At 40.7% G+C, this 27,109-nt stretch overlaps 1 protein-coding gene across 3 annotated transcripts in view; it reads left to right on the forward strand.

The window, feature by feature from the left end:
• The window catches only part of SEC24B (SEC24 homolog B, COPII coat complex component), an 89,645-nt gene that overhangs the window by 30,419 nt on the left and 32,117 nt on the right, over positions 1–27,109 (forward strand). Inside the window, exons 4-10 of one of the 3 annotated variants that reach the window (XM_067568254.1) lie at positions 1,359–1,463; positions 13,206–13,286; positions 14,732–14,907; positions 16,218–16,402; positions 20,314–20,416; positions 24,418–24,544; positions 25,164–25,273. In XM_067568254.1, coding sequence (XP_067424355.1) covers positions 1,359–1,463; positions 13,206–13,286; positions 14,732–14,907; positions 16,218–16,402; positions 20,314–20,416; positions 24,418–24,544; positions 25,164–25,273 — 887 coding nt within the window. The remainder of the gene's footprint in view (positions 1–1,358; positions 1,464–13,205; positions 13,287–14,731; positions 14,908–16,217; positions 16,403–20,313; positions 20,417–24,417; positions 24,545–25,163; positions 25,274–27,109) is intronic. The other 2 variants (XM_067568255.1, XM_067568256.1) reach the window with 2 other exon arrangements.

Raw genomic sequence — 27,109 nt, forward strand, 5'->3', positions numbered from 1 at the left:
TCAGACTGACCACATTGATTTGTATTAAATGTAATTTAAATACTCTTGGTTTGTTCATTTAAGGATCTTTAAAGCAGAATGATGTGACATCTAGCCCTTTTTTAGCTTATATGTATTTAAATAAAATACATGTTAATATGGCTCACTGTATAATAGTTAAAACAGTCTTTGGGTTAGTAATTGAATGTCATTATATATACACACATCATTGTATACATGAATGCCAGTGTGTATATTATTTATCTGCAACAATTTTATTGTATGTAATAGAATGTTAAATATATTTTCATGTCTAATATGTGGTATACTCATTCAGTGTTAATTCAGGGCTTCTATTAGACAAACACAGAACTCTTAAAAACCTTGGAAGTGTCTGAGTTTTTTTTTTTTTTTTTTTTAAAAGAATAGTTGTCCATTGGGCTGGCAGGAGGAAAGCTATGGTAAATTGTGTCTGAAAAAAACATGTTCAAGATTTTATTACATACTTGAACAGTGTAAATCAAGTCAGAAGTTGTACACACACTAAATGTCAACTGATTAGTGCTTAACATTGCTATGGGCAGTTCTATGCATCGATACATAGTATATGTATTTAGTGCTTGTGTATTGTTTGTATTTGTGTATAGTTCCTATTGTAATGAAAACTTTTGGTTACTGTTTGTAGAATATTCTGTGATGATGATGCTGAGTGCTCAGCACTTGTTGAAAAATCAGGCCATGTATTTAGTTGCCTAAATATGGACTTATGAGCCCAGCTTTAGGCCCTCATTTTTTAAAATCTTGACCAGGTTGCCCCGCGCAGTAGTGCTAGCATTGTACTAAATTGGCATATCATGTTTAAAATATATGGTAAGAGTGTGGTGGAAAACATGGAATGGTGGAACGTGTGTGCACTTATATGGTGAGGCAATAGTATATTTCATTGCTTTTCTTGCCAACTGCAAAATATTAAAGAATTTGGATGATTCTTATTTAAAAGGGCAAGTTTGCCAAGCAAACTTCTAATTTTTCTAACAGTTTTATCGTCAAGTTTAAAATTAACTAGGGAAGAGTATATATCTTTCTGAGAACTCTCCAGGGGACAAATACTTAATTCTTTTTTAATATTCCTTCCTACTAAATTTCCTTATGCACTACTAATGCTGAACCAAACTAGCTCACTAAAAAGCTGCTTCTGCTAAACTGCTTACAGAGATTATCTAGCTCTCTTAGCCTGGGTAACAAACTTTCATCACTTGCATGTTAGGAAGTTCTCTGGAATGCCTGATTTCTCTCACTTTTAATGCAGTGATTTGTGACTTTTGTTTCTCATCTTTCCTGTCTGTTTGACTCTTGTGTTTGTGCTTTCCACTTCACAGGCATGCAGTATGGTGGATATGTTAATAATCAAGCTAGCTCTGCACCAGCTCCCTTGTCATCAAGTTCAGATGATGAGGAAGAGGATGAGGAGGATGAGGAAGCAGGTCTGCTTTAGCTTTACACCAGTATCTTGCTTTATTCCTACCTAAGTTTTGTCTTCATATTTCCACCTCCTTGAATTATTAAAATTAAAAATTTAAATCCAGAAGTAGTTGCGATTCTTCAGACACCTAGCAAGCTAATGGAAAACTTCCAATTATTGTATCAATATGGTAGTTAAAAATAGAGTGTAGTAATTGGCAATTGTTCAGTAAACTGTGTTTTCCTCTGAAATAACATGTATCTTTGTATTTTATAGTGTAACAGCTGCACTTTGTGAGGCTGTTTTAATTTCAGTATTCTAATTTTCAGCAAAACTTGTAATGTTCTAATAGATGGTGTTTGGATGTAGAGCTTTTGGATGATAATTGGTTTGGCTCTGTTACAGCTATACAAGCTGATGTTTGACTACCTACAATAGTTAAATATATCAGTTACTTTTTGGTATTTCTCCTAAAGTATAGGAAATGTAAATATTGCAGTAAAATATATTGTAATGTGGTAAATATTCTTTTTAGTGCAATAACTGTATTACAGAACCTGTGCTATATTTCTCTAGTACCCTCCAGTCCCAAGGCAGGCAAGTCTGTTTAGTTCTTTCTATAAGGAGACAGAGAAGGGAAAAAGTAAAACTCCTGTGGTACTGTCAGTCTAGTGGCTTAGCCTCAAGATCATCCTCTCTCTCCTTTTCTGTTATGCCAGTGACCAGTATGATCGAGATATCACCAGTGCCTCTTAGCATGTCTTTTGGGAGGATAGTCTTTTTAAAGAAAAATAAAGATCTCTGAGAAAGTGATTGGGCCAAATGGCACAAGTGGTTTCATTTCCACAATCCATTGCAAAATGTGACACCTTCATAATTTGGCACACTTCAAGAAAGTTCTGCCCCCAACCTTTATTGTAATGTTTCATTTCCTTTAAAAAAAAAACAAAAACCAAAAATCGTAATAGAGCATCTGTTTTGTTCAATTTAATAATGGAGCCTTAATTATATGTAATAAAATACTTATCCACAGACAATCATCTAGAAGTCTTTAGGGTGGCAGATACAATGATAGCAAAACTGTTCTCCATTTTTCTTGTGGGGTCTTAACCCTACTTACCTTTGTGGATTATCTCTCCTAAACCCTGGTGGGTATCTTAGATGGGTCACTTACTCTGAAAACTGTTTTTCTTATGGCAGTTTGTTTGGGTAGGTTTGTTGGGAGTTTCAGGCATTTCACTGCAAGGATCCATGTCTGTTTTGTTTTGTTAGAATGATTTGGTTTCAAAACTAGTTCCATGTTTTCTGATAGTTTCTCGGGTCATTATTTGTTTTTCTTCCTTTGCATGAGTCCTAAAAGAAAAGTGGCTCTACAGCCTGGATGATGATGAGGATGCTAAATATCTCCTTTAAGAGAGCCCTCTTGAGAGAGAGAGAGATCTGTGGCCATTGATTCATCTTATTGGTAGTCATATGCAACTTCTTGTATGGTATACTATTGAATGTGCTGTTGGTTTTGAGGATTATTAGGAAGTCTTACTATTAAAAGCTTAAAGAGGCTCCAGGCTCAATTAAAGCTTATTTCATGAATTCATTCACTGCTTTGTGAGTGGAGAGAATGGTTGTTCCAGAGAAGTAATGTACAGGAGCCACATTGGAAGATTATATCTGTATGCTTTTACCAGTCAGAGTAACCTTGACCTACTGCTCCTGCAGCTGCCTCTTTTCAAATACATTCCCTGAAGGCTCTTGTTCACTAAGGCTGTGGTTCTCAACCTGTGGTCCACGGACCACACGGGGGGTCAACGGAAAAGAAAATTAACATCCTCACCAAGGAAATGTACAATTTCAAATAAAAACAGAGTGTAAAAAACAACTAGTAGCACGTGGTGGTCCACAAAATGTTTGGAGGTTGAAAAGGGGTCCTCGCACTCAAAAAGGTTGAAAAACTGTTGCACTAAGTTTTTACGCATCTTTTGCATACTGTGTTGAAGTCTATTCTCTGCACTAATTTAGAAGGATATTTTGAGAATAATTTATTGCCTTTGATTTGTTTCTTTGTCTTACACTAGCTTATGTATCCTGCCCATTGAGTTCAGATGGAGGATGCTTCTCATGTAATGTTTTTTGTTCAGAAAGCATTTAACTGAACAGCAGGAAGCTTTCCTAGAGAATTCTCTTAACAAAAAAAACACCTACAGTAATGTTTTCCCCCCTCTTCCAAAGAAAAAGATTGCAAGACCAATATACTGTGTATCAAATAAACCCCTTATTTTTAGCAGTTTGCAGAGACCAGCACTTATTTCTGAGTGAAATTAAGTTAATCCATTTAGTTTTCAGAGTTATTAAAATTGAACAAAAGCAGAATTCAGATTTGTTTGCGAATGATCTTAAATTAAATATTTATTCTGCTTAGTCTTAAATTAATTTTATCCCATCTTATTTTATAAATCTAAGGAATATTTTCTGCTAAATTGTTCTTTATAATCACTCCTTTGCTCTCTCAGTATAATCTGATTCTCTAGTTTGTTACCTACTTGGAAGTGGTATTGAAGAAAGGTTATAATATATTATAATATATATATAAAATATGTATAATTATTAGAACAGGGGCATGATCGGTTTTTTAACCAATAATATTTTTGCATTGGTCATTCAAAAAATGCATTCTGAATTTTTTTGTCAAGATTGAGAGGATAAAAGTAGACCTTTCCTCTCACAAATTCCGCAGCTTAACATTAGGTCTGCTGCTGCTTCTATTGACTTCAATGGGAACAGATTTGGACCCTCTGTCGCTAGGGAGCAACTTCAAGCAGAATACCCTTAGAGCCCTGGCAACAAAATGTCACTTTATTTTACTGAGACTGTTTCATGTAGGGGACTTTAATAGTAGGTCTGCTTCTTAGATCTCACTGTATTGAATTTCTAGTGAGTCAGAATTACAAAATAGATACTTCCTTGTGCAACAAGTGTACTTTGGTGGTAGAAATCTGATTACAAAAGTGTCTCAAATTTCAGCTGCAGTGATTGCAGAACAAACCACAGAAACTGGTGGCAACATCACAGTTTATGGTATCAAGGAAATTTTGTGTGTATTATACTGATGTTTATCTTGTACACTGATGTTCAAGTCATTTAGTACATGATACTGGAAGAGTCAGTAATGGAGAGGGAACTCCTATTACTAGTATGTAAGATATACAAGGAAATGAATACTATATAATCCTAATTCAGCAAGATAGTTAAGTGCCTAACTTTAAGCATGTGAGGATTCCTATTGAAATAAGTAGGATTCCTCATTTGCTTGAAGTCAGGTAAATACATAAGTACCTTGCTGAATCGGAGCCCAGTCGTAGTTTGGCATCAGTAAAATGCAACATGTCAGAAAAATAGTATGGAGTGGTGCAATCAATAAAATATGCCTTGCAATGGGAAAAAAAATTTTTAGACCCCTCAGAATTCTTAGTATACCTTGGGCCTCTAATGAATTATCAGGGGTGGGGTCAGTACATAAAAGATCTTGCGGGGAGGGGGATCAAATGTTTTTCATAGGATATGAAAGCACATATCCTTATTAATCAGGTAAGACTTGTTAGTAGAATAGTTAAACGGAGAATCTGAGATGTTTCTCTGCAAATATAATTGTCTTTAATATACTGTATCTTTCTCCAAGAGTTGGCCTGGAGAACTTTTGTAGAAGAAACCAAAAATAATTTAGACTTAATTACAATTTTAGTGTGACACACTGCAAAAAATTGCCCCCTTCTGATATTTGCCAAATCCTAGGTTAACATTTGTTTCCAAAGCTGGCATTCACCTCACAAAGATCCTCACACTATTCTTTGGAGATATGTACTTTGATTTAATAGTATTCATTACAAATATATATTTTAATTTCTGCTTCATAGCCATTGATTTTATGCCAGCACTACCTAGTTAGTGCTACATCTTAAGATACATATCTTTCATGCTTTAGCCAAATTTTGCATAATAATCAGTTTTTGCTGTGCATTTATTAATGTAAAGCTTTGAATCATCTGTGCTTTGTTCTGCCATATAGTCTGTTCATTACATAGTAGTATCTTAATGAGTGACTAGTTTAAATTGATTTTATATCTGATTGATAGTGTGGATTGATATAATACATTTTATGGAATCCAATTTACTGTTGAATAAATTATACATATTTTCTACAACTATCCTGTTGCATCAGAACAGTAGTTCATTCACAAACATTGACCTCCCTTAAAATATTATAATTGGGTAGCAGTGTATATATATATTTTTAGTATATATTTTTTAAGTAAAACCAGCTTTCTGGTGCAAAGAATGTAAATTCATTTTAAAAAATTGCCTCATCTATACCTACCATATTTTTGTTTGCCCTGGAAATAAGCTCCCCTTTTAGCTTTTAATTAGTAGTGGTTACCCAAACTTACTGAAGCTATGTTGCTGCTGAAGCTGGAGGACAAAATAATAAACAGGAGTCATGCTTGTTTCAGCTCCTAGGATTTTTCCTCTGATAGGAAAAAAAGAAAAAACTTGGTAGGGAAAGAAATGCTAGTTTTTAAGGTCATAAGAGAATACAACAAAAGAAAGTATTTTAGTTCACAAGTTTATTTTTAATTAACACTGTACTTTTAGAAAAAAATTCTTTTTTTAAAGAGAAGTAAAACTTCACTGCTAAGAGTAACTGATTTTGAATGTTGAGTTTAAGCCTTGTTTTATACCCTAACTAAAAACTTCATAGAAATAGCTATAATTGAAAAACTGAAGTAATCTTTACAATAGTAGTGTCTCCCAAATGCATTTACTCTGCCCCTATGCATGGAAGACTTTCCCAATCCCAGTTTGTCAAACCGGATGTTATCTCCAGTAACATTTTCCTTAAACCCACTTTGGCTTCACTAGGAAGGATGGGTTGTAGTAGCTGATAACTTTGAGACAGTAGTGGAGGAGTCTCTTAAAACCTTCCATCCTGTCTCTCCCACCCACAAAAATTGTGTGTGGCTTTGTTTTGGCTTAACTCTTACATGTTACTATTTTCTTTGTGTTGCGTTTTGAGACTTGTAATGGTTCAGATACCAGAATTCAGAGGCCAAAATTATCTGTTTGTGTTTGTTTTAAAGGAGCAGGTATTACAAAGTCTCTCTACTCTCTCGTGTCCCTTTCTTATGGCAAATGTATATGAAACTGCACTAATACAAATGCTTTAAATGAAAATAGGAAAATGTTTTAAATGTATTATAATCCAGATAATCCGTTAAATAGAGAATAAGTATATGGCACTAAAAAAAGATATGCATCAGTGGTCTACGCAGTTTTAAAAAAAGTGTTCTTTATTTGACTTACTTTATTAGTGTGTTTAGATATGCCTTTTGGCTGCACCAGATTATCCTCCCTTCCTCTTCAAATTCTGGTCCCTATGTGGGTCCGCATGTGCGCCATGTGCCGGAACTGTTTGAAATAGTCTTCATTGACTTGCATGTGCATTGGCTACATGGTGCATCCGAGCTCTTATGAGACTGCAGGGCTTGACACCCCTCAGTTCCCTCTTACCACTGCATGGCCAGATTTGGAACACCTTTCCTCTGTCTTTTGATCTGTGTAGAAAAGAGGAATTATTGTTGTATATAGTTCTTTCATTAGTAAGTTCATTGTTAATAGTCTTAGTATAGTTAGCCTCCTGTCTGGGGTGTCCTACCTGCTGCGCGGGGACTATGCCCTGACAACCGGTTTTAAGAACGCTGCTTCGTGCCTGCGCTCCTTCTCAGTGAATGGCAAGGACCAATGCTGCCTTTATTGTTTGGTGATACCCACATCGTCACCCATTGCTCCATCTGCCAGTCCTTCCCATTGCGAATCCATGAGGCCTGAGAACTTAGACTGCATAAGCACCTCATGGAGGAAGCGATGTGTCCATGTGTGCACTTGGAGGTGTCACGGACGGACCCACCGGAGCACTCAACCACACCGTCAGTGAGCACTTCACCCGCCAAGGCGGCACAGGCAATAACTTACCATGCTCATAAGAAGCACAGGCATGGGCACAAGGGCAGATTCCCAAGAGGGACCACCTCCAAGCACAGCATTACCTCTCCAAGCCATGCCAGGCCAGGCGAGAAGTCGTGTGCTCATCTGGCAGCACCATGTCCAAAGAAATCTAAAGCAGAACGTAAGATGAAGCATCACCATGACCAACCAGAGTCATCTTCTACCTCAGGCACCAGAGCATCACTGGAGCTCCCGTCTCTGCTTACTCCTCCGGGTCCATCTAGCCTCTCACGCCCGGAACTGTGCATGCCCCAAGTACCAAGTACACCTGGCCGACTGTCTCCTCTCATGGCTACAGCAGAACTGCTTCTGCCCTTTGTGGGCTCCCCGCCGCAGGACTCATAGCCTGAGATCATGCAGCCTCCATTACTGGTGAATGAACCACTGCTCCTAGATCAACCACCAACCCTACAACCTGGAACTTCATCACAGGCCCTACCCGCACTGCCGGCTCCACCCGCCTTGACAGCACCACCCTTCCAGGACTAGCCATCAGACTCCAGATGGTTCTTGGAACCAGGCCCAGCCTTTTCACCAGTGAGCTCACATAGTCCACAACAACTCAGTTACATACCAGCGTATGCACCACCCACAGAGCCATGGTTCTGATATCTCCACAGACCACCAATGCAAACAGATGTGTATGCCTGGTTCTACTGGCATCATTGGAATCCATATCGTAGTCATGGAGCACCATCACCTCATCACCGACTTTCACCCGGTTATATTGCCCCTCCCTCGGTATATGAGGAACCACAGGGCACTATCATGCCCCTGGAACTGCCAATTCCAACCATAGCATCATCATCCCCAGATGAGGCACTCATTCCTTCCCCTCCTTTTCTCCCTTCCCCCCATGACCAGGGCCAGTACCAAGACCACCTGTGTCGTATGGCAGTGGCCTTCAGTCTTCCTGCTGAGGATGTAAAAGAAAGGTCCCTCACGCACTGTGTTCGCAGTTTGCCGTATTCTCCTTCAGCCAGGCCAGGTGGTCTGACATGCTCTGGCATCATGCATACCAACACCTAAATGAGCTGACAGGCGTTTTGTTCTGTCCAAGCACACTGACTTCCTTTTCATACACCCACCACCCAACTCTCATAGTACAAGCGGCAATGGAACATGCCCAACAACAACATTTCAGGACCACTCCTCCAGATTGAGTGGCCAAAAAACTCGACTTGATCGGGCGCAAAGTTTATTCATCGGCGGGCCTGCGATTCCTCCTAGCCATCTACCAAGCTATATGAGCAAAGTACAATTTCAGGTCGTACTCTAAACTGGCGGAATTTCAAGCCTAACTCCCAGAGGATAAACAAGCCGAATTTAAGTCCTTTTTTGAGGAGGGCAAATTAGTGGCCAAGGTCTCCCTCCATGCAGCAGTCAGTGCAGCAGATGATACAGCATCATACTCCCTAGCCCTGAGGTGGTTCTTTGTATGGATTACTGGCTCCAGAGTTCTGGTTTCCCTAACAAGGTCCAAACCACCCTTGAGAGGACAATCAGAAATTTTTCAGCGATGAGACTGTTGGGTGTCTTCACTTGCTCAAAGACTCTCATGCCACGCTTCAGTCCTTGGGGCTCTATGCTCTGGCTCCAACTCACCACCAAAACCAGGCTTCTTTCTGATCTTGATACCCCGCCTGACCCACCTACCAACCCTACCTTCCACGCCAGCAAGAAGAGCCCTGCTGCCGCCAGTGCTTCCAACAACCCAGTTTTTCCGCTGGCTCCACCTCTGCCGCCGCCTCTTTCCAGCAACGCCCCTCCAAACAATCCTTTTGACTCTTCCCTTGAGAACCACAAACCCCACTCCATCCCTCCTCCAATTGTTTTTGGGGGCTGTCTTGCTCTCTTTGCACAAAATTGGAACAAGATTGCCACCAATCGTTGGGTATTAGACATCAGCCACCTGAGGTACCTCATACATTTTTTTTCACTTCCCCCCTCATCACCCTCTCCATGGGAGCCATGCAGACCCATCTCAGCATAACCTTCTCCAGAAGGAGGCATGCACCCTCCTCCAAAAAGGTGCCATAGAACGGGTTCTGCTCCACTGCTGTGGCCATGGCTTCTAGTCATCCTATTTCCTTATACTGAAAAAGTGGGGGGGGGACCTCCACCCCATTCTGGATCTATGAGCATTAAACCAGTTTATCTGCAAGTTCCATTTTCTAATGGTCACTTTTCCCCAAATCATCTCCCTCTCCCCTGGGGCCTGGATTTCTGCTCTTGATATGAAGAATACATAATTTCACGTGGACATCCATTCCACCCATTGCTAATTCCTTTGCTTCACGGAAGGAAATTCCCATTATCAGTTCCGTGTCCTCCCTTCCGAGATTGCCACTGCCCCCTGCCTGTTCACAAAGGTCTTCACAGTAGTTGTGGCTTATGTGTGATGCCTGGGCCTCTATCTGTTCCCTTACCTGGATGACTGGATCCTAGTGGCATCACCCCATGAATACTGCCTTATTAACATTCGTATGCTGTGGGAACTCTTCACCTGTCGAGGCATCTGCATCAGTGAAGACAAGTCTACCCTAGTGCCTTCCAGAGAACTCATCTTTATAGGAGCGTGCTTGGACTCATTTGTGGGATAGGCCTTCCTCCTGATGGACTGCTTTGCCACACTCACCTCCCTCATTATGAAACTACAACATTGTCCCCACACATGCCTCTGTCAATGCCTTTCACGTCTGGGACATATATTGGCATGCACGTCCGTTACTCCGTATGCCCACCTTCACATAAGATGCCTTCAGTTGTGGCTTTGCACAGTGTACAATCCACAGGACTACCTCAACAAGCGGATCCTCCTCCCACCCTCAGTGGTAACTTCCCTTTCATGGTGGTGTGACCCATCCAAGGTCATGGCGGGCACCCCCCTTTAACCTTCCTGTGCCCCACACCACCCTCACCATGGACGCCTCACTCGTGGGCTGGGGCACTCACATAGAGAGCCACATGTCCCAAGGTCTCTGGTCCCCCAGAGAAGCAAGGATGCACATCAACATCCTAGAATTACGAGTGGTCCAGCATGCCTGTCAAGTGCTTCTTCCTCTTATCTGCTCCAGATGTGCAATTTTTCTTGGACAACATAACAGTGTAACATAACGTATACATAAACAAGGCAGAGCCAGATCTCCGACCCTCTGTCTGGAGGCAATCCACCATGTGACACTTCATGCAGTCCATCTACCGGGTACAGACAAGAACCTTGCGGACATTCTCATATGTTCCTTTCATTGCAACCACGAGTCGGAATTGCACGACCCCACTGTTTGTTCCGTCTTCCACCAACGGGGCACACCATGCTGGGACCTTTTCGTGACAGCTACCAACTACAAGCTTCCCCTTTTTTTGCTCCAGAAGTGGTCTTAGGCAAGGCTCTCAGGGGAATGCTCTTCTCCTCCCTTGGACACCAGAACTACGTTAAGTCTTCTTGCCCATACTGCTCCTCCCACAAGTGTTCCACAAAGTGAAACACGACTGAACAGTCATCATCCTCTTAGCCTTCTTCTGGCTTCGCCAATATTGGTTCACCGATCTTCTTCATCTTTCAACCTGCCCTCCAGTCCATCTCCCCCCTCTTCTAAATCTCCTCACGCAACAACGTGGCCATAAACTGTTTCTGTGCCTTCCACCACCCAACTTCTGTTCAATTCCTCGGCAGTCTCCTCAACACCTTCCCTGGGTCTGGAAACCTACTCCCCCTTGGGACTTTAACCTCATCCTTTCAGTCCTCACTAGACCACCCTTGAGGCCGTTTCCACTTGCTCCCTCACCTATCTGTCCAAAAAGGTGATCTTTGCTCAATGAGTCAGCGAACTGGCAGCTATGGCAGTGATGCTAGGTGGTGAAGAGACTCGGGAAGGCAGTAATACTCTGTGATGCAGTGAGAGATCCATTTAGAGGTGTTGGAAGGAGAGGGCGTGGTCTCAGCAGTGTTCCACTATAATGAGAAAGAGTCTGGGTGAGGCTCGGAGAGTGCAGGTGTGTTGGAGATAAAAGGTCAGTGCATGATGGACATCAAGGGAATGTAATGTACGCTCCCTGGTGGAGGTGTGTGGTTTAGGATAAAAGATTGGGAGATGAATGACCTGATTGATGTCCTGATTGGATGACCTGAACGGAGAGGCAACTTTGCGGAGAAACTTGGGATGGAGTCATAGGGAGACTTTTTCCTTGTAGAATACAGTAAAGGGTGGGTCTGCCAATACTCCACGAGAGTGCACGCCACCACCTCTGCCCTCTGTGCAGATGTCCCATGGCAAGACATTTGTAAATCAGCAACGTGGTCCTCCATCCACATATTCACCGCTCATTACACCATAGCCCAGTCAGCAGCAGCAGATATGGCAGTCGGCCGCACAGTCCTGCAAACTCTCACTTCTACTAAGTCCTCACTTCCACCTCCCCACTAAATACTGCTCGTTATGTGACCCATGTATGGAATCTACATAGGGACCAGCACTCGAAAAAGAAAGAAAGGTTACTTTCTGTAGCTGATGGTTCTTTGAAATGTGTAGTCCCTGTCTGGGACCCCAATCCCATCCCCTCTGCTACAAGTTCTGTGCCTGTTGGTAAGCGGGAACATCTCCCTATGTGGTCTCATAACACTTCGGATGCACGACATACACACGGGTCAGTGGAGACTACTTCAAAGAGTTCTTGCGCATGTGCACCCATGATGGTATCCAGATAGGGATCACACATTTTGAAGAACCATCAGTTACAGTAAATAACATTTCTTTATGGCTTGACAGAGAACTTTAATAAGCAATATTCAGTAGCGTTTGTATTAATATTTTTGCATCTAACAGTAAAACAAGCCACTCTTTTTTACAGCAGCATACTCAAGGAGGGGCATTGGAAAATTTCAAATGAAAAGGTTACTTCAAAACGCTCTATCCAGCACTCTCAATTCAGACATGATATGGCAGTGCTGAATGCTTCCACTGAATCAGAATGAGAATTTAGTCTGCAAAAGAGAAGAGTGAGGGGGGATTTGATAGCGGCCTTTAACTACCTGAAAGGGGGTTCCAGGGAGGATGGGGCTAGGCTGTTCTCGGTGGTGGCAGATGACAGAACAAGGAGCAACGGTCTCAAGTTGCAGGGCTGGAGGTCTAGGTTGGACATTAGGAAAAAGTTTTTTACTAGGAGGGTGGTGAAGCACTGGAATGGGTTACCTAGGGAGGTGGTGGAATCTCCATCCTTAGAGGTTTTTAAGCTGAGGCTTGACAAAGCCCTGGTTGGGATGATATAGCTGAGGTTAGTCCTGTTTTGAGCAGGGGGTTGGACTAGATGACCTCCTGAGGTCCCTTCCAACTCTAATATTCTATGATTCTATAATTCTATGAAATAGTAATCCTTAAATTACCTGATCTTTTTTAGATTAAAAAGAATTTAGAAATGGTTGTCTAAAATCCTTTTGGAAATAAGAAATGATTTTAATTTAATTTTTGTCCTTATCCATTTGTTGCTTTTTCCATGTTTTCTGAATACCAAATTGGCAACGTTTAGGTATAATCTTTGTGTTTTCTAACAGTAATAACTTCATTGGATATTTAGGACAATATTTTTCCTGTAGCTCTTTCACAGTTTCTTACCAGAAGTTTAAGAAACAATTTTCTCTGAACCCTTGTCCTCACAGAAGCATGCCATTGCTCAAAGCAAATATTTGTTTTATTTTTGTATTTATTTTTAGCTATTGACAGCTCCTCCACTACTAGCAGTGCCTCTCCTGTTCTCAACAATTATGATGCCTTGGAAGGAGGTGGCTATCCAGGTGAGCTGTTTGTTGCATGTACATTCTGAGTAATTTGTTTGTTTGTTTGTTTGTTTGTTAAGGTATAACAAAACAAAAACATGAAAAACCTTAAAATAAAATGTTACTTGTATAAGTTACTTTTACTTGTTACTTTTATAAGATATAAGTTGTTTTTCAGGTTGTTCGTTTTTTTTTGTTTTGTTTTTTTTTTTTAAATCACCTGTTTCCTCTTCCTCTAGATTTCCTGTAATCCCATCATGAATTCCTGTTTATCCTTACCTCCTCCCTTCCAGTCATCAGCATTGACAAGTCCATTATATTACAGAATATGTGATTCCCAATTCAGCTGGCTTGTTGTTTATTATAAAATATTTCTATAGCACTATAGATTTGAGTAGCACTTTATTCGTGTCAGCTTTGACTCTTTCCTGTGGGCACAAGAGTGGAATTTGCACCCCTGCTTGGGAGAATTCACCTTTTTGAGGGGAAGAGGGTATCAGGTTTAAATTTCTTTGGGACCATTCCCTGATTCTCTGGCCTTGCCAACTTTCTGGGCTTGCACAAGCCAACTCTAGCTCCTTAGGCTGCTTGCTGCAGATTACTTGCACTGCCATGCCTTTACTCCAGGTAGACTTTCTAGCCTCAGTTCACCTGGCAGTAGATGACAGTGTAAGGTATTTTGGGGGTGGGGGGGTCACATGTTAAAGTTGCTGAGAAGTTGTACCAGTTTCAAAACTGCTGCTTTTCACTGCTTACAGCTATTGAGACATCTCAGTAAATAACCAGTAAGCAGTTAGTAATAAACCAGCTGAATTGGGAGCTGCATGCTACAAATAACTCAGCCTTTTAAGACAGTTGGGCCAAATTTTACCTTTGGATATATATATGTGTGGAGCTTATGTTGACTTCAACAGAAACCCCATGTGCAGCCTGGAAGACAGAATTAGCCTCTTAATAAAATTTAGAAATCTCATCATGGTTGACTAGAGAGGCTAAGGGTCAGTAGGTCTTGGTGCAGTTTGCAGGGGAAGGGAGATTTGGGAGCAAGAGCTGTCTTGGAGAAAAAAATGTAATTAAGGGATTTTTATATATTTTTGCAATTCATTTACTCTTAACCTTTCTCTGAAAAGGGGGCAGTTATAAAATGGCATCATGTCAGCAAGTTGTTTCAATTGCTTAGTAGATGAGGTGCATTTAATTAAATGCAGAGAAGAGTTAGAAGACAAGTAGGTCCTACTATGGTGCTGTGTTCCAGCAGATTGTCCTAGATACGGACAATAAGATACAAACTTTCTTACCGCTGTTTTACAATATCCATTTGGTCAATGCAAAGATACATTTGGATTGTTTCTTTATAATTAACAAAATCATTGCTCCCCTGTTCAGTTACTGGGATTTTGCTTCTTATGGTATTTAAATGCAATAGACAGATTTTTTTTTTTAATTTGTTTTCCCTTTCCTAGAGACAGGTTCTGCGACAAGTAGTCCAGCTCCTACTCCTCAGGTGTTAAGGACTCCTAAGCCCTTTGGTTATGGATACCCAACTCTTCAACCTGGCTACCAAAATGCAACACCACCTACTTCTGCTATGCAGCCCAGTAATCCAGGACATCATTCTGGGTTTCAACAATATCCACAAGTGAGATTTTTAATTGAGAAATTATTTGATGTTTCTTTAAAATCCTTTTGTGAAGCTTATATTGATGTGCCTTTGACATAGTTCACAATAGTCTGTTTTAAAAATATGAGTACAGTTTTAAGTGAGAACTCTAAATATCAAGCAAGTTTGAATATTTATGTAATTGCTCTAAATTCAAAATAATAAATTAGATGTGTTCTTGAATTATTGGGGAGAGGACCAACAAATTGCTGTAGCCCCTGGACTTACTTATTCACTGTTAGTAACAAAAACTTTTTAAAATTAATATTTTAAGCATTTATTAAATTGATATTTTTGAAGGAGAAAGAAACTGAAGATTTATTATAGTTAATCATTCAATAAAGAGGAAAGACGGCCAGTAATTTCCTGATAGACAATCCAGATTTCTCACTGGTGTGTATACATCAGCACAAGATGACACTAATACTCAAAAGAGAGTACTTCTTCACTTTGGGGAATGCAGATTGGTTGGTGGATGAGGAAATGTTTAAAATATACTTCTAAAGGAAAAGGAAGGCATAGCTCAGTTTAACCTAACATTTCCCTTTCTATGCTTGGTTCATAGTATTACCCCCTCCATACTTTATTAATTAAGACAATTGAGCCTTCACTGGGAAACTCAGATTACAGCATTCTTTGTGATAACACTACAGTTCCTTGACTTCAGGCAGTCCTGTGTAATGAAACTGAAGCATTTTTCAATTTTAATACAAAAGACCTAACTGAATTTTGAGTTTCTAAATTGAGAGAGCTTTTACAAATACTCATTTAAAATAATTTCTTACTAATTAGTACAGGTTAAACAAGGGAATGCATGACCGAGTCTGAGGTTTACCCTGGATCGGAGGGACAAAATAGAATATGTAGCCTGTTTTTCTGGTTTGGAAAAAGCAAAAAGTGGTATTAAGTACTTTGCTTTTGTAAGATCTTTGGAGGAGGGAAAACCATCAATTTTCTTGTAATATTTGAGCTGGTTTTACCTATAGATTTATTTAAACAATGTTGAATCAGAGTGTCTTGAAATTGAGGATTATGTAGTTCCTGCAGAAGTATCTTGACTTTATGCTGTAGACTGAATGTTATTCAAAGAAGTATATATACTAAGATTCTGGGAAATGGCTGTCTGGTTTGTGTAACCCTTTAAAATTACAAGTCTCTTATCAGCAAAGGATTATTAGCTACTGCTATATCTTCTTTAATGGTGATCTGAAAGAATAGTGTAATTAATTAAGATTATGTTCTTTAAACATGTAGTATAACTGTTTTCCAATGCTCTTGTTTTTTTTCAGCAATATCCTGGTGTGAACCAATTGTCGTCCACCTTAGGAGGATTAAGTCTACAGCATTCTCAGCAACCAGAAAGCTTGAGACCAGTAAACCTTACTCAAGATAAGAATATTCTTCCTGTTTCTCCAGTTCTAGCTCCTGTGCCTAATTTGAATTCAGACCTTAGGAAATTAAATTGTAGTCCAGAGTAGGTATACTATTTTCAATTTTGGGTATATTAGATGTAGCATTTTTCTGTGACCTTTCAAAATTTGGTTAAGAATAATAATTAAAAAATGTTTTTGTAAAGGGTGAAATTGACAATATTCTGCTTTCACCGGTCAACCAGTTTAGTTCATTTCCTCTGGAGAGAAGAGGTTCAGTCCTCTGCATTCCTGTGTGAATACTGAAGCTGTTCCTAATTTACATCTCCTGCCACTAGTGCTTAGCATTATGGCTACCATTCTTATGGCAACTAGCTTAGACTTTTGTAGAGCCTACCAATATTGTTCCTTCATGTCTGGGGAGGTCACTGTTGAGCAACTTGTGGTATTCCTTTCTGCTGGAACAGCATACTCTTCTGACCTCAAGGTTCTTCTTCTTCTTCCAGCTTTTCCCACACTAAGCAGGGTTGCCAAAAAGGTTCATTATGGTCCTTCTCCATCCGATACGATCTTGTGTATCTTCTATCTTAAGTCCAACACTTTCCATGTCTCTCTTTAGCACATCCTTTCAGCGGGTCTTTGGCCTTCCTTTCTTTCGTGGTCCAGGGGGCTCCATTTCCAACACTCTTCTCGTCACATGGGCCTCGCCTCTTCGCATTACATGTCCATACCATCTCAATCTCTTCTCCTTCAACTTTGTTGCTACCTCTATCACTTTCAGAGTCCCTTGAATGTATTCGTTCCTTATCTTATCCTTCTTTGTTACACCACAAATCCATCGCAGCATCCTCATTTCGTTCACATTCAGCCTAGTCTCCTCTTTTAATGTTGTCGCCCACGTTTCTGCACCATATGTTAGTGCTGGTCGCACAACAGTTTTGTGTATCTTCCCTTTCAGTTTAACTGGTATTTTCCTTTCGCAAAGCACACCTCTACATTTTTCCAGTTGTTCCATGCTGATTGTACTCTGCTTTATTTCTGCACCCATACCACCATCCTCTTGTACCATAGATCCAAGGTACTTGAAGCTTTCTACCTGTTTGATTTCTCCTCCTTCAGTTTTCACTGGTGCATCCCATTTCCTATGAGCTCCACTAAATTTACAGTTCAGCAGTTGGGTCTTTGTTTTGCTGATCCTCATTCCTCTGTCCTCTAGTACTTTTCTCTAACGTTCTAGGTTTTCCTCCATGTTTTCTTCTGAACCTCCACACAGCACAATGTCATCAGCAAAAAGCGTAGTCCACGGGGGATCCTTTCTCACACCCTCGGTAATCACATCCATTACTATCAAAAATAGGAATGGACTCAAGGCAGATCCTTGGTGTAGTCCCACTTTTATCTCAAAGTTCTTCCCTCTTCCTGCTGAGCATCTTACCGAAGTCTTGGTTTCAGAGTACATATCTTGGATCAATTTGATGTACTTCTCAGGAATCCCTCGCTTTCTTGCACATCTCCACACTTCCTCTCTTGGCACGTGGTCATAGGCCTTTTCGATATCTATAAATATCATTCGCCTTTTACGACACGCAGGAGATACGTTTGGTCTGTTCTAATCCCCGAACCAACAGGGGGTCTGACCTCAAGGTTCTACCATTCTAAAATCAAGAGAACAATGTTTTATAAACTAGCTATTGAAACAAGCTTCATGAAGCTTACTCTAATATGACTAGGCAGCATTCTAGTCTCAACTCTGCCACTGATTTGCTTTTGACACTGAGCAAATCACTTACTCTCTATTTCCCTCATTTTACTCATCTATAAACTTTATTTACCATTGTTTGTAGTGGTCAAAAAAAAATTGAGCTCATTTGCAAAAGTAGAACACTCATAAAAATAAAAAATACTCAGTTTCTGAATAGTTTTTTTTTTTTTTTTTTTTTTTTTTTTTTAAGCATGGAATTTTCAAAAGCACTCAGCATTAGCCCATTTCTGCTCCTTGTAAAGACATTGGGAGTTTTACCATTGCCATAAGTGGGAGCAGAGTTCAGCTAATTGAGAGCTAAGAAATCCCTCCTACTATATGTTATTAAAATAAAACTCCATAATTATAAAGCTGGGTAAAAGAGATGAGCTTTACACTGTTCCCCATCCAACTTCCTTACGCAGCAGTTCTCAAAGTGGGGGGGCGCCATGGGTGGAGTTTTGGGGGACATGCTGGGTGAGGAGCTGGACGGGCTCTATCCCCAGCTCTGCCAGTTGCTGCCATCCTTGCTCCCCGTTCTCCTGCCACTACCAGCAGTGCCAAGCTTGCTGCCCGCCCCATCTCCGCTTCCCACCTAAGTGTCCCCCACCCGCAACACCTGCCTGGGCTGCCCTGCTGGCGGAACGGGGAACAGAGCTGGTCCAGCTCCGCACTTTATGTAGCCCCCCTGCCACTGCCGGGCATGTTCGCTGCTCGACATGCTGCCGCTGCTCCCAGCAGCTGCCACCTGCTTCTCACACCAGCAGCAGCTCCCCCACTGCTACTGGGAACACTCGCCACACTGCTCCCAGCAGCCACTGCCGCCACCTGGCTCCCACAGCAGCAGCCCCTCCGCCTCCCCATGCTGCAGCTGCTGCCGCTCTTGCACCCTGCTCCCCTGCCACTGCTGCTGCCCTTCCTCCCTGCTGCCCGGTCCCCTGCCACTGCTGCCGCCCCTGCTCCCCGCTCCCATGCCATTGCTCCCCTGCTGCAGTTGCAGCTGCTGCTGCCCCTGCTCCCCACTCCCCTGCCTTCTGTCCTGTTTTTTCCTGAAAGTGGGGGGAGCCTCGGGGGCGGGGGGCACAGTTGTTATACAAAAGTCCACAGGGGGGCTCCATTTAAAAAGTTAGCGAACCACTGCTTTACAGTGAGAATATCTTGGGATTCAAATCAAGGGACTGGAAGGGAAAGAACCCCAACTGATTTCAACTGTGATGGTGACACATTAGGAGAGAGGCAGTAGCCAAGATCCAAACCCCTAATGACTTTATATTTCAGTCTAAGTATGTTTATTTGCATCTGAAGCAAATAGGAACCTACAGTAGTGCAATCTTTGGAAATTTCGTGTAGTATACTGGCATTGCCAAGCACTACTGTGTAGCTTTTGAGGGATGTACCAGGTACACTACAATAATCCAGCCATTTGTATATGAGTAGTAGAGACATTATTATTATGATAAAATATTTAAATTGTGGTAGTGTGTAAAGGCCTCAGCTAATTTGGGACCCATTGTGCCAGGCATGAGCAAACAAGGAAAATGAGTCTCTGTTCCAAAAAGCTTAGTTGTAATGCTGAAAAAAGTTTTATCCAGTATGTAAACTTGGGTCAGGTTGGTGGTCTAGTGCAAATATATTGTTTTGTGGAGCAAGAGGGAAATTAGAGTGAGTCACATTCAGTCCTAGGCTTGAAGCACTTTGGAGGCAGTACTCTTCTGGACTCCTTATGCGTGTCTATAGCTATTCCCCTTTGATTACTATATTAAGTGGCATTAGTAAGTTTTTAAGGAGTCGCATCCATTCCACATCAGAGAAGAGGATGACTCATAACAGCTCTTTCAGGGAGAGAAACATTAAGATCCTCCAATATTCCTTCTACACTAAAATAACTTTTCAACAACTAGCAAGTACAGTTTTCCTTTAGTGAGTTCAGGAAATACTTATCATGAATGAAAATACCATCTCAAAATTTAAATAACTTTGTGTACTAGACCTCCCTTACTGTTTGTTCTTTTTTAAAACTAAGTAGCTGTAATATGCATTTCCTGTTGAACTCTGTTTGTATAATACTTTCAGCTTTTTGTTTGGTGCAGTACATATACTTGAATGTTGTTCACCCTGGAGGAGACTTTTGCTGTTTTAGGGCATGTTTTTTGTTTATTTTCAAAATAGGTTTAGTAACAACTCTTTGAGTTGCAGAGAATATAGTTGAATGCTAATATAGCTTTTGTGCTCAAGTTTGAGTTGCAAGCTGATTTTTGTATCCTTTCCTTCCAGTTCATTTCGATGTACGCTGACAAATATTCCACAGACTCAGGCTTTGCTAAACAAAGCTAAACTTCCCTTGGGTTTGCTGCTACATCCATTCAGAGACCTAACGGTAAAATTTAGATTTTTTTTATTTTGAATATCTTCTCATAGTGCTGTGCTTTGCTTTTTACTTTTTGGTACTTTTTTACCTTGTCTAAGCCTTATTTAGGATTAAATAGTTATATCAGGAGGTGTAGAACTATTTTCAAATAGAATTTCTATTCAACTTGTCTGTTCAGATGTCTGTTCTTTGATATAGTCAAATTTTGTTTGTTTCAAAATCTTATCTCAAATTAACAGGATGAACTGATTTATTTACTATAAGATTATAAATACTATGACTGTAAATCTTGCATCGTTTTTTGAAATTGAAATGTAGTATCTGATAAGTTGAACAAAGTACTTAGGCAAACTACAAAAATTGCAATTAAGGCTTTTATGTACCTTAGAGTGGCTGTAGTGGTTCAGGTAAAATTGTAATTTTCAAAAAATTTGTTTGATTATTTTTATTTAAAGCTTTATCAAAGGGAACAGCTTACCATGGTATTTTTTTAAATTCATGTCTTTTAGTCCTCTATGCCTGTTTACATTGATTGTCCCTCTAAATTTAATAGTTCTTCTTTGAGTGCTTGCTCATCTCAATTTTATTGTAGGTGTGTGCGTGCCTCTGTGCACCGTTACCGGAACTTTTTTCCTGTCAACAGTACCCGTAGGGCCATCTCCAGCGCCCCCTGGAGTCCCACACACATGCTGTGTATATGAGGTGCTGCCGGCCCTACGCCCCCTCAATTCCTTCTTTCCGGTTCTTGACCGTCCTTCTTGATGGTTGCTGGGACTGGTCTGCTTGCATCGCAAGTGCTTTACAAACCCTTCAGTAATCTGTTAATTGTTCATTGTTTTGGTTCTTAGTTAAGTAGTTAGTAGGAAGTAGTTGTTAATTGTTGTAGATAGTGTAGGGATGGTCCCGGCTGGGACTTTTGCCTGGGAGCGGGGCATGCCCCAGTCACCCGGCTTCAAGCCCTGTCTCTCCTGCAGGAAGCCATTCCCTTTTAGCGACCCCTATGAAAGTTGTCTCAAGTTTTGCCTCTTGTAAAAATGTTTTCTATGTAGACAATGGAAAATGTACCTTACTATTGACTTCTTAATTTATATGGTGAACTTGGACTTGGGGGAGAGATCTGAAAGATTCCACCCCTTCCAGGAATCTTTCCTCAACAAGCACACCTGATTAGATTCTGGGGAAGTAGTACAGGGATCAGCTCCTCCTATTTCCCTGGTCATTTTACAGTTTTCAACACTGTGATTTTAGAGTAATTTGCAGATCCATGTGTCCACCTAGCCCATTTATTCATGACATTCCTGCGGAAGATGGGGAGAATTGCTGAAGTGGTGATCATTGATATCACTCTCTGGAGGGAATGTAATCTTTCAGATTGCTCCATCTAGATCCACATAGGACCTAGTTAGTAGATGAGGTTCAGAAGTCCATAGGTGTCTATTCCCCATTATCCGCAACAGTGACTATTGCTGTCACAGAATGCTGTCATAGATTATTCCTAGGAGAAGAAAAGAGAGGAGTTAAATAAACAGACCTGCAATGCTCAAATAACAGAACAAAATGGTCTTTTGTCCCAACAGTGCTATTTCAAAAGTGCTAGCTGTTTCATTTAATCTTTTCTCTCTAAACAAGTTTAAAAAAATACATAATACACTAAACAATTTCATTTCTCCTTTGGTAAATAGTATCTGTAGAAATTAGATTCAATATTAAAAATTCATCCGTGCTTGAAAGTATGTGCACATATTAAGCACCTCTTGTCCTCATTAATTTCTTATGAAAATCTATGGCTCTCTCTGTATTAAATACAATTGCTTATACATAAAAAGTATGAAGTTATACCAGGTGGATATTCACTTGTCTTGTGTATTCTTTCAGGCATAAGTTCCAGCTGCTAGTGCCTTCAGTCATCCAAGATATACAAGTATTCCCGCATAAATTAACTTCAGCAGTGTTATTGCTTATATAGAATTACAATAATATGACGGCTGACCTGACCCTTGCAGTTACAATGATCATTCAGATTCCTTCTATCCAACTAAATATACTAATGTTCATTATCAGACCAGATTCTTCTCTGCAACGTTTTGTAGACAAGTGTAACACAGTAGACTTCATTGAAATTACTCACTGATTAACACTGGTATATGTGAGATCAAAATCTTGTTCAATCAAAGTAAATACTTTATTATGTCTTCCTAGGGAGAATGTTAGTGTGCGTGTTAATATTGCATCATATATAAATTAGATAAACAGACACGGGAGCGGGAGAGTCCGGACCAGGTGATCAGGCTGGTAGTTCGGGAAGTGCCTCTCAACCAGGGGCTTGGATAAGACCCCTTTATGGGCTTCGTGCCAGCACCAGATTGGCCGGGGGATACTTGCAATAGGTTTCGTTTCCTGGTTGCTGTTAAGTTTCGTTTCCCATATATGATGTGGGAGCCAAAGGCCCAGCCAGTCGCATAGGCATACCCTAATAAGGTCAGGTCGTGGGTTGACTGTTAGCACCGAATGGGTGGGGGAGGGGGGGGGTGGGCGAGGGGTGGTCATGGCAGAATTGGTGCAGCGACAATAAGTAACAGTCAGTATGGATTTGTCAAGAACAAATCATGTCAAACCAACCTAATGGCGTTCTGTGACACAATAGCAAGCCTTGTGGATTGGGGGGAAGCAGCAGATGTCGTATATCTTGATTTTAGTAAGGTTTTTGATACTGTCCCGCATGACCGTCTCATAAACAAACTAGAGAAATATAACCTAGAAGGAGCTACTATAAGATGAGTGCATAACTGGTTGGAAAACCTTTCCTAGAGAATAGTTATCAGGGTTCATAGTCAAGCAGGAAGGGCATATCAAGTGGGGTCCCGCAGAGATCGATTCTGGATCTAGTTCTGTTTAACAGTTTCATCAGTGACTTAGATAATGTCATAGAGAGTACACTTATAAAATTTGTGGATGATACCAAGCTGGGAGAGGTTGCAAGTGCTTTGGAGGATAGGATTAAAATTCTATTAAAAACATGGTTGCAAAAAAAGCAAACATCATTCTGGGATGTATTAGCAGAGTGTTGTAAGCAAGACATGAGAAGTAATTCTTCTGTTCTACTTTGTGTTGATTAGGCTTCAGCTGTAGTATTGTGTCGTTCTGGGCACCATATTTCAGGAAAGATGTGAACAAATTGGAGGAAGTCCAGAGAAGAACAACAAAAATGATTAAAGGTCTAGAAAACATGACTCTGAGGGAAGATTGAGAAAACTGGGTTTTTTCAATCTGGAGAAGAGAAGACTGAGGGGGGACATAACAGTTTTAAAGTACATAAAAGGTTGTTACAAGGAGGAGGGAGGAAAATTGTTCTTGTTAACCTCTGAGGGTAGGATAAGAAGCAATAGGCTTAAATTGCAGCAAGGGTGGTTTCAGTTGGACACTATGAAAAACTTCCTAACTGTCAGGGTAGTTAAGCATTGCAATAAATTCCCTAGGGAGGTGGTAAAATCTCCATCACTGGAGATTTTTAAGAGCAGGTTTGGACAGACACTTGTCAGGGATGGTCTAGATCAGTGGTCCCCAAACTTTTTACCCCGTGCTGCCCTGCTCACACATCAGCTGAGGTTGGGATCAGGGCCAAGGCCAGGGAGCCAGGGGCTGCGGCCGAGGAGGCGGGTGCTTGGCATGAAGGCCCCGGCAGGCCCAGAGCAGAGCTCAGGGCAGAGCGAGGCTGGGTGGCGCTCCTTCCCTGCCCCCCCATAGGGGCTGGCCTGGGCTGAGCCGCACCCTCCAAATGTTCCTTTGCGCCCCCTTAGGCGGGTGCACCTCACAGTTTGGGGACTTCTTGTCTAGATAATGCTTGGTCCTTCCTTGAGTGAAGACCTCTCAAGGTCCTTTCCAGTCATATGATTCTATTAATATTTTGGTCTTACACAGCTTTCAAAGATTGTGATATTGCACAATCCTGTCTTCTAAAAATTTGACTAGGATCCTCTTTGTTACAGTTTTTTTATTATTTTCCTTTTTAGCAATTACCAGTAATAACATCAAGCACCATTGTGAGGTGCAGATCCTGCAGGACATATATCAATCCTTTTGTTTCCTTCATTGACCAAAGGAGATGGAAATGCAACTTATGCTATAGAGTTAATGATGGTAAGTTTCATTACAGAGGTAAATAGCTGGTTTCTTGCATCTACATAACATATTTAAGATGTCTTGCATTTGTATCAACAACTGAGAATGTCTTCCATTTAGAATATCTGGGATTTTTAATATGTAGATAATTTGTCAGAGGCACCTGTGTTTTGCCCAAGTGAAGGCTCTCGTGCAACATGTCAGGAGCCTGAAAACACCTTATCAGATTGGATGGTCTAAGCTATGTAATTAAAGCAATTTACCCCACTGACTGCTAGCATAATACACAATTAAGTCAAGATCATAATTAACAGCAGTTAAAGACAAAGGCTAGTTTCAGAAATACAGTGCATGTTGAGATGTGCCATTGTAGGGCACTGGAGTTAGAGTAGATATACCTCATTGTCCATAAAATGGACGTTCTTGTCTCCAATTCTTTAGCTTTGATAGTTAGGTTTGACAACATTTTGACAGTTTCTTTATTTACATACTTTTAAAATGTTTATGGTCTAATTGCTGCTTTTTGTAGCTAAAATACGTATAATTCAATTAACATTATGTTGAATGTAGTTAACAGGCACAACATCTATGTATCCGTCAATGAATAATTTACTTTGGATTCATAATTTTTGTTTAGTTCCTGAGGAATTTATGTATAACCCTTTGACACGATCCTATGGGGAGCCTCATAAACGGCCAGAGGTCCAAAATTCTACAGTAGAGTTCATTGCTTCTTCAGACTACATGGTAAATATACTTTAAGTATGTGAATTTAATACTAGTGCAAGGTGCTAGAGTGACAGCCCTATTTACCAGTAAAAAGTATGGCTTTGCAGACCTCTCCATAATGCCCAACCAGTGTGCTTGAATTTTCGCCTGGAGGGACCCTTAGGATTGAAAGAACAGTTGTCTCAGTTCCCATTTGAATCTTTCTCTGCCAAAACTGACAGTAAAGGTGTCAGTTAGTGCCAATTGTGATGTGGGCACTTAAGCACTAATTTGCCAAACTCATTCTTTGACTGGGAATGCTACATCAGTGCTAGGTTTCTCCCTTCTTCTGGAAAGATGGGCAGGATCAATGACTGATCAGATGGAAGAATTTTGGCATCTTCCAAAGATCGCTTCCTGTCCCTAATAGAATTAACAGCTAGAAAGCAACCTGCAGCCACCCTCTGATAGTCATCTTGAACTCAGTTCAGTATGGAAATGAGGTCTGGAAAACTTTCTAATAAGAAAGTAACCTCGCTTTTATGCATCCTACAGTAGCACTTTGGGTGCCATTAACAATGCTTTGCTGACCACCACTGGGCCAAAAAGTGGGGGAGAGGTTTCCATTGCAGCCTGAGGCAGGTTCTACTAGTGCAACGTGTGGAAGCAGCTAGGAGCAGTATAGGCTGAGCAATGGGGACTTGTGCAAAGAAGAGAGCTTCTCTAGGAGGGGCTATGGAATATGTAGGTGTTGAGGACAGTAATCTATAGGAGTGTCCCTATGATTCCAGCTTCACAGGCTAAGACCTAGTCTACACTGACATCGATGGGAGATAAACAAGTTATATACTGTAGCTTGCATATCGCCCATTGACTGACTTATGTTGCCATATCACAGCATTTTCACTGCGCTGGGTCTATGAGAGACGCCCTCTGGTCAACACAGCCTTACTCTTTTTTTGGGGGGTGAAGTGGATTTATTCCATTGACCGGTGAGCACTTCCAGGATCGATTGAGCGGTCTCCATAGCCCACTCAATCCCTCTGTATCGACCATGCGGCCCCAGAAGTGTAGACATACTCTAAGAAGTGTAAGCACTCACCAGGTAAAAGCCGCTTCAGAAGATGATCGGTTAAATACAGACCTGGGTCTGGGATCTAAAAGGGAGGGGAGTTATTTCTGAAATCAGACTCTGTGTAAACTGCTTTTTGTGGCCTTCCAGAGCTGTCAGTGTTTCTGACTCTCTCTTTCCCCTAGTTGCAGTGATTCAGAGAAAGAAGTATCTCTTCCTTTATATCGTAACGGAAAGGAATCAAATCAGACAATAGTTGTCATTTGTATCCCAAAGAGTGTACTTTACACTCTTTCCTTCTTCGCAGGGTAGCCATCTCCTACCTCAGGGTCAGTGCTCTAATAACTTAGTGACAGAAAGCATATCTGCAAATAAATAGGATTAAAATAGTCTTTTCAGAAAAACTACTGAGTTTCTATTAGATTAGGTAAATTTAAATTCACCACTAATCTTTGCTGGAATGGATCTTATTTTAGAAGTGAAACTGGCTAAGAGGATTCGGTAATGCAATATAGAATTCCCATAAATAGCCACTTAATTATAATTTTGATAGCAATGTAATGCTGATGCCTTATTGTAATTCAGAGTAGTAAAGTGTGTCATTGTCAGCATTCTGAAAGAACTGCCATTTTTAAGAATGAAATCTACAGTTGACATCAAAGGGTCTCCTCTGACCTAGCTAATGAAAGGAAATATTAGTATGTTGATTTTATTTTCTACATTAATTATAAGCTTAACACAAGTGAGAATTGCTTTTATTTTGTTTTGTTAAAAACCCAAAATGACTGTCAATCTGATTCTTG

Source organism: Emydura macquarii, unplaced genomic scaffold (assembly GCF_026122565.2).
Source record: "Emydura macquarii macquarii isolate MOO-44397 ecotype Brisbane River unplaced genomic scaffold, CSIRO-AGI_Emac_v2 contig_2863, whole genome shotgun sequence".
NCBI lineage: Eukaryota > Metazoa > Chordata > Testudines > Chelidae > Emydura > Emydura macquarii.